Source organism: Arvicanthis niloticus, chromosome X, assembly GCF_011762505.2.
Source record: "Arvicanthis niloticus isolate mArvNil1 chromosome X, mArvNil1.pat.X, whole genome shotgun sequence".
Taxonomy (NCBI): Eukaryota; Metazoa; Chordata; class Mammalia; order Rodentia; family Muridae; genus Arvicanthis; species Arvicanthis niloticus.
In genome coordinates, this window is record NC_047679.1 from 82,551,354 (window position 1) to 82,559,165 (window position 7,812).

At 41.1% G+C, this 7,812-nt stretch overlaps 1 protein-coding gene across 2 annotated transcripts; it reads left to right on the forward strand.

Moving 5' to 3' along the window:
• Window positions 1-3,418: 3,418 nt before the first annotated feature.
• On the forward strand, window positions 3,419-5,455 carry Tceal9 (transcription elongation factor A like 9). 2 transcript variants are annotated; one of them, XM_076918974.1, is made up of 3 exons: window positions 3,419-3,578; window positions 4,057-4,122; window positions 4,627-5,455. In XM_076918974.1, the coding sequence occupies exon 3, from the start codon at window positions 4,684-4,686 to the stop codon at window positions 4,996-4,998; it is 315 nt and encodes a 104-aa protein (XP_076775089.1). In that variant the 5' UTR covers window positions 3,419-3,578; window positions 4,057-4,122; window positions 4,627-4,683; the 3' UTR covers window positions 4,999-5,455. The 2 variants fall into 2 exon arrangements, with proteins under 2 accessions (XP_076775089.1, XP_034341193.1); XM_034485302.2 differs by having other exon boundaries at window positions 4,654-5,455.
• The last annotated feature ends 2,357 nt before the right edge of the window (window positions 5,456-7,812 follow it).

The window sequence follows — 7,812 nt, forward strand, 5'->3', positions numbered from 1 at the left end:
TTATGAACATTTAAAACAGTTTTTTAGTTTTTTTTAAATTTATGTGTATGTCTGTATAGCACATGCTGTGTGAGTGCCATGGAGTCCAGAAAAGGATGTGGGACTGTCCACTGGGGACATGGTCAACCTACCAGGAGGCACACTTAAAATAACCTAAGTGTCCCTCTCCCAGAAGTCACCAACTGTCAATAACACTTCACCTAATGGTAGGGGCTTATTTATCCTGTAATAAAATTATCTAGGAGAACCCAGGATTTACAAAAATATATACGTGCATGCGCACATGCTTGTGGTTAAGTCTACTTTACAGTTGAACAGATTATTTTCCCTCTGCTCCTTCATGGCTGCTTTTCACCTGGTGCTTCCCACTGCTTATTCATGTTCAAGCCAAAGAATCAGTGCTGGGAATTCAAGCCTACAAATTTTATTGTAGTACATGACTGTATTTATTATAAAACATTTTCTAAAGATGAATACCTAGGAATGGATTTACATCCTCAAAGGAGATAAATATTCTACATTCTTGCTGTCTAGAAAGATAAATATATTTAGAGTCTGGGATCTATACAGTAACTAGAAATTTCTTGTGTAGTAGAGTATACCATAATGTGCTTGGAATGAACCTACTTTCAGCCATATCCACTATCAACAAACCTACATACTCCTCATAAGGAACAAATGAGCAGCAAGGAACCATACAATGGGGTCAGATAACAAATGGTGGGGCACAGCACCTGGGTGCAACTGGACTAGTTTCCTTTTCTTCTTTCCATCTATATCCTCCTCATCCTATGAAACTCAAGTTCACCTCTTTTAACCTGTGTCAAGGCCTGATGGCCCCCTCTTCTTTTGCCTTCCTCTAAATGACCTATGTGAAGAAGGCTCTTTACCTACAGACACACCATTTATGTTACCCCTAGCTCTTAGGTTAGGAGTGAAGACACATGGTACGTAGATATGATCCACCCTTATGAAGACAGTCATCAGAATTACCTGGGAGACCAACTTCTAGACATGTCTACTAGGCTGTTTGCAGATATATTTAACAAAGGAAGAAAAGCCACTGAACACTGAGTGGCAGCATTCCATGGGTTAGGATCACAGGCTGCAAACAGTCGTAAAGGTAAGCACAGCACCAGCATTTCCCTTTCGCTCTCTTCTTCCTGACTACAGATGCAATTTGTTTTAAGCACTTGTAGCTGTACCATTCCTTCCATGATAGACTGTACTCTTAGGCTACAGGTCAAAAAAAAAATCCTTCCTTAAGTTTGTTTGCCATATGTTTTATCTCAGCAAGGAGAAAAGTAACTAATATGGGAGTCAATACAGGGAGTAGACCTTACTGAGGATCTTTCAATCAGCTCAAAGTTTGGTGCAGGCTGTATTAGTTCGAGTTCTGTTACTATAATGAAATTGCAAGGCTGGATACTTTACCAAAAAAAAAGTAGTTTATTTAGCATTTAGTGTCTGAGACTCAAGGGCTTTGACTTCTATGGTGAAGACTTATTGACTATGACAACATGGCAGGTATGTTTGTGAGAAAGACAAGAGGAAGCTGGAGAATAATCAAAGTTGTGTGTTTCGGTGACTGAGCCTTGCCCTTTCATAACAACCCTTTTGTGAGAAATAACCAGAGTTCCTTGAGAATTGTGTCAGTTCCTGTCAAAGGCAATACCATTCAGTGACCTAATAGCCTCCTACTGGACTGCACTTTTTAAAGGTTCCATCACTTCCCATGTTACCACACTGGGGACCAAGTTTCCAACATACAAACGTCAAGGTGTTTACTAAATGCAAGATCATTACTCGTGGCTTGAAAACGATTCAAGCATATGTTTTGGAAGCAAAGAAAAGATTGCACTTGGAATGCTAACAAAGCAAAGAAAATGAGAGGCTATTGCCAATAAGAGATTATTTTAGTGGATTCAGGAATGCAAAGCAGCTTTTAGAGAGGAAAAGGAAGAGAGGCAATGGGCAGCAGGGGACTGTTTACTGGAGATTTCTAGATTCCAATGGCCAAGAATGGAATATTGTCTTAGTTCCTCTTATCTTGCTCTGTAGCTTTGGAGAGGGAACATATTGTGCAAATTTAGGCCAAATTAACCTTGTATTATTGTTCTGAACAAACCACATCTTAAATTACCACTATGTCTACATGTAAAATTGAGCAGAAATCTGACTCAAAGGTTAAGGTAACCAAACAGAAGCTACAGCAAGAAGGCAGCAATGCCAAGTTTTAAAATATTTTTTAAGACATTTTAGACACTCACTGGGTATACGTAACAAAGTGAACAGCCAACACTTTCACCTATAGAGGCTCTTAAGTTCCTAACCCAAGCAACCATTATCATCATAAAACTAGCAACTTGACTTTTAAAGTCAATTAAAAGATAAAGAAGCTAGAGTTCTCCTGTTGAAAGGGGAAACATAAAGAGTCTCACTCCAGGGTTCTTTCCAGAACCCCCAAGCTATTGACTATTGAGTTATCTGCAATCTATATCTCAAACGCACTTGCTTCTCAGAGGAGATATATATATATCCTCTGAGATATATATATATATATATATATATATATATATATATGTGTGTGTGTGTGTGTGTGTGTGTGTGTGTGTGTGTGTGTGTTTATATGAAATAAAATGGGAATAATTAAATGTTGAAAGTTTTCGTTAAGATTGTTTGATAACAATACATACTGGCAAATAACCAAGCAGTGATTCTTCAGGCAACACAATTTTTTGGCAATACCACCACCAGGCCTCTAGAGTTAAACATGATTTTTCTTCATTTTAAATAATTCCCCCAAGTAACATCACAATATAATAAAAAAAAATTAAAGGCATATACTTTGAAAGCATTTACTATACACCAGGTACTCGTCTAAGTAATGTACATATATCAATTCACACATGTATCTAAAGTAATTTGGCTGTCACTTCTGACTGTAAAACAACATTACTTTTGAAAAGACTACAGACATATTAAGAATAAAGTTTAAGTTGTCCCCCCCCAAAGTCCTACTTCTATTTCAAGATTCACCCTTTCCCCTTGTTTTCTGACCTACCTACCTGGCTCCGCAACAAAGGAGGACGTTTCAGATGAAGGGGGCGGGGCTAAGAAAAGCTAGGTAGGGGGTTAGTGATACTGGCAGTTAGGATCCGGGAAACAGGAAGGGCCTGTTATTAAAAGCAGCAGAAAAGTTCCATAGCTCCAGAAAATAAGAAGCTCCTCTTTGGTAATCAGAGAGCTGCAAAAAGAACAACAACAACAAAAATAAACGAATCCGCACATTCTTTTTTCCTCCAGAAAAGACTGACAAGGCCAAATGTGTGTTTGGGAAGGGGGTGGTAGATGAGAGAGCGGAGGGCGGGGCCACATCTGCCGCGCTTTTTGTGGGAGTGGAGATTGGGGACCGGACCTCACGGGTGACGTAGATCTCATGTGACCAGGAGTCGACGTGTGCAGAAATCTTGCTAGTCTGGTCCTTGTTTCCATCTGGGTACCAGCTCCCTTCAGCCTTGCAGGCGGTGGTGTGAGAGGCCAGCGGCAAGAGGAGACAGCTTGCTTGAATTCAGCAGGTTAGTGTTTTAAGCGATACTGCTGGGATTTTTTAGTGCAGGGTGGTCTAGGGTAGTGACTTGAGTCCTAGTTAAGTCTGTCCCTCCCTCCACCCCTTACCTTTAATTCTTCACGAAAGGACACTTGTGAAAGGACTGGGGGGTGTCCCAAAATAAAACAAGGGGACCTGTGACGATTCAAAAATAATCATACTCTCAGATTTTAGACACCACTTTGCTTTCCAAACCCCATCTCGGATCTACAGATAGTTGGGAAATGATAACCCCTTTTTAAAACCCTCTGTCTGGTGAGAAAGATAAGCTAACCTGCGGGGTGAGAAGGAGGAGTCCTATGGGAAACAAAGGGTGGGAAACTTCCAGAAGCAAGACCTTGAATAAGGAAAGCTCGGTGAGCTGGTTCTGTGGTGCTGCTCTACTGAGCACCGAGGGCTTGCTTGCCCCACCCCCAACATCCCCTCCCTTCTCCGTTTGCCTGCAGGTTTATTCTTTGTACGGCTCCAGGCTAAAATAAGTAGGAAAAAGAAAGCGACCAGATTCGTACCTGGTAAGTGAAGGGGAACTTTATAAAAGACTCCCCAGGATATGGGTTGGTGAAGGCCTGCAGAGGCTGAAGGCCCCAGTCCCCTCACCCTTCCCCCCTCCAAAAGCCTTCCCCCCCCATTCGGAGGGCCCCGTGTTAGGCCTGTGGGGGAGATTTGCGGAGGGCTGGGGCGGGAGGCGGGAAGGAAGGCCTTGGAAAATGCTTGAGGGAGGGACTAGAGAGGGGAGGGGGTGGAAAATGGAGGTAAGAGGGGCGGGGACAGGGAAACCTTGATTGCGGACTGGGTTTCTCAGGTGGAAGGTATCTGGTGAGAGCCGTCAGACCAAATAAGGGTGGGGAAGGAGACAGGGGAAAGAGGGACGGGGAGAGAGGAAGAGAGGGAGGGGCGAGAGTGGGGCGGTGGGTGGGGGGCAGGGGAGGGCGTGAGCAAACGGTGAGAGGAGACCTTTGTGCACGGCACCTGCACGTTTACCAAGGCTTCCACCTACTGCCCTCCTTGCTTCCTAGAAATAATTGCATTCACGTATTCTGCAGGAAGCAGCAAAGAAGAGACGCATACACAAGATGAAGCCCTGCCAAAAAATGGAAGGAAACCTTGAAAAGGAGGATGAGCCAAAGCCCGAGGAAGAGCCAAAGCCCGAGGAAAAGCCAGAGGAGGGGGAGGAACCCGAGGAGGAGGAAAAATCCGAAGAAACTTTTCGGGAGAGGCTGATTCAGTCTCTTCAGGATTTTAAGGAGGATATACACAACAGGCATCTGAGCAGTGAAGATATGTTTAGAGACGTGGATGAGCTAGATGAGATCAGGAGAGTGAGAAACAAACTAATAGTGATGCGTTGGAAGGCTAATCGAAGCCACCCTTACCCCTATTTAATGTAGCTGGGCTTGGTTTCCATTTTATCTGGCTTAACCATTGCAATCTAGCTTTCTTTTGATTAGCATTTTCCTCATAAGACCTTTGCCCATCCTCCTCCTTTGAATCTGTTGCTGTTAGTGGCTTTAGCTGTATCTCTTGTTGTCTGTATCTTACTGTTGATTATATTTGAACCAACCTGTAAGTCTCTGGCTTTTAACAGAAGAGCTTTACTGATTTGTAAAAAAAGAAAAAACCAACAAAACGAGCTTCTGATGGGATACAAAATGAGAAAAGGTTACAAAATAATATGGGAATATCATATTTTGAAAGACAGGAGTACCTTTGTATGTTACATATATGCACATATAAACTTGTGAAAGATGAATGATTTTTCTTCTGCTTATTTGTATTTGCCATATTCCTAAAATGAACACGCATTATTCTTGCTAAAAATAATAAAGGTTTTATAGCTAAAAATAAGCACATCAATTTATTTTTAAAACCACTGAGGCACTTGTTATTCATTAACAATATTAGAACCACTGAGTTAAAAGGTTCCAATTTACATCTATCCTCATATGCAATAATAAACATAATAATGGTGTGGTGATCAAATAAGGCACAGAGCTCTTCAACAGGGTTTTATTCCCGTTTGTTCTTGCAGGAGGATCCAAATGCTAGAGATTGGTCTCTTGCTGTTTGGAAGCATAGAATAAGTAATACTCATACTGTGCTTGAGAACAAGCTCAAACAACTGTGAGGCGAGTGCTACATAGTTCTTTCTGCCTCTCTAACTCCCATCTAGCTGCTTTTGGTACTAGCATGGGGTTCCAGTCCTCCCACATTTCTGCAAATCTCAGTCCCCTGGGATCTTATTTCCTCTTAGAAGGTTCTGAGACAGAGCAGGCTCATGAAAGAGTTTGACCAGAACTGGAGTCTGAATAACAATTTAGGCTCTTACAGAATTTCTTTTCTGGATGTGAAGATGCCATTTGGTATTACTGACTCCTGCTTCGATATAGTGAGTAATTTCTACCCTGCAGGGTGAGGACAGGCTCTCCTCTCAGGTTCAACAGGTACCCCAAAACTTGTATAAATTTTATAGGGAGGCTGAAGTCCTATTTGAGACTGTTCTCATCCCTGGCTGGAAGCAACATACTATGGCAATGTGCCACATGCATATAATTTTCCTTTATGGTGTTCTTTTTGGGAGCTCTTCATTTCCTTTCTTCACAGTTATGACAACTGGGCAGATGATGATGAGGCTGGAATTTTGTTTGGAGGAAGGTAAGATTTTAGGGGCACGCAGTGTCAATTTGACAGAAAGAAGTCCAGTTTTCTGAAGCCTGGAAGGTGATCAGGAGCAGGATGTGGAATGTCTCAACCCTAATACATTCTTTGCTAGGGTGGATATTCATTTGGTTTTTCTGCTCCAAACTGCAATAGGAAACTTATAAGGCTGATGGCTGGACTGCCATGGGCAAACTTATCTGAAAGGGAAATTTTCCATCACTGTATATTAAAACACTAGATTTCTTTCTTTTATCAGGAGAAGTTGAAGGGCACTTTTCCAAAGAAACAAAGCACTCTCTCAGAATACTCACTAAACAGAAATATTGGTTGCAGGAATCGATGTCTCCGGATACGATAGCTTTAGATGTAGTCAGATAGCTTATGTTAAGGGAGAAGGATTTGATGGAAGGGGAGAGTGATTATAGATAGTAGGTACATAATTTAAATTGTAATGCCCATGTATTTATTTGAATATGTATTAAATACTTTTGGGTTAAAGCATGAAGATAATTCAGGTTAAGGGTCATATTATAAACTTTCATTTCTAGAAAAACTATTCAAATTATATAAGCGAGTCAGTTTGAAGGAAAACATTAAGTAGAACACAGTGTTAATGGCCTTGGTGGTACATGCCAAAAATTATACAGGTAGGAAAAAGATTTCATAGCATAATTGCATGAGGAATATTATCTTCAAGCACCTGTCAGGAACTGTACACAATCTAAGGCTTTATCCTAGTTATAAGCTAACAAGTTAGCCTGCTATTTTTCAGTGGATGCAGACAGAAGACACTAAAAGTGCTGGGTCAGAGACTAAGGATATTATTGTAGAAAAGCCTTAACTAGAACTTCATGTTGATTTGTACTGTCTCTCTAATTCCCAAATGCTCTCTCGGTGACAAAGGGCCTGCGATAGATAAAATAAGTAAGATAATAAAGTAAGTTCCTTACTATTTTCAAAGAAATCACGACCCTTTTCTGTGTCTGAGGAAAGATGTTACCTCATACTTCAAGGTTGCTCACTGTAAGCACAGCTGAAAAATTATCTGCCTGGGTAAAGTGTGCTCAGGGCCCGACATTCTTGGCATATGCAGTAAGAACGAACAAGGACACTCAGGGCTTTTGGCAGATTGCCTCTCCTAATAACACTTTGCTCTGTATAATAGATCATGGTGATGTCAAGGCTTACGAGAAAGTCTTTGAGGAACTTTAAAACGATACTAAAAGTAGTGTGTGGTGCCTCTAATCCCAGCACCCACTAGGCAAAGGCAGGAAGATTGTGAGTTCAAGATCAATCTGGGCAATATGGTAATTTTAAGGTTAGACTGAACTACCCTAGACTCCATCTCAAAAGAAATTACTGTAAGACATAGTTTGCTATATGGTCTGGAGAATGATCTACAATGGTATATTTTTGGTTTTGAATTTATTAATTATACAGCAAGCAGAAGTAAAAGAATAAGCAGTATGAGGCAGACAGATGATAAATAGATAGAAAATTATCATCAAATCAGACACTTAAAATATCGGGCAGGAACTGATTGA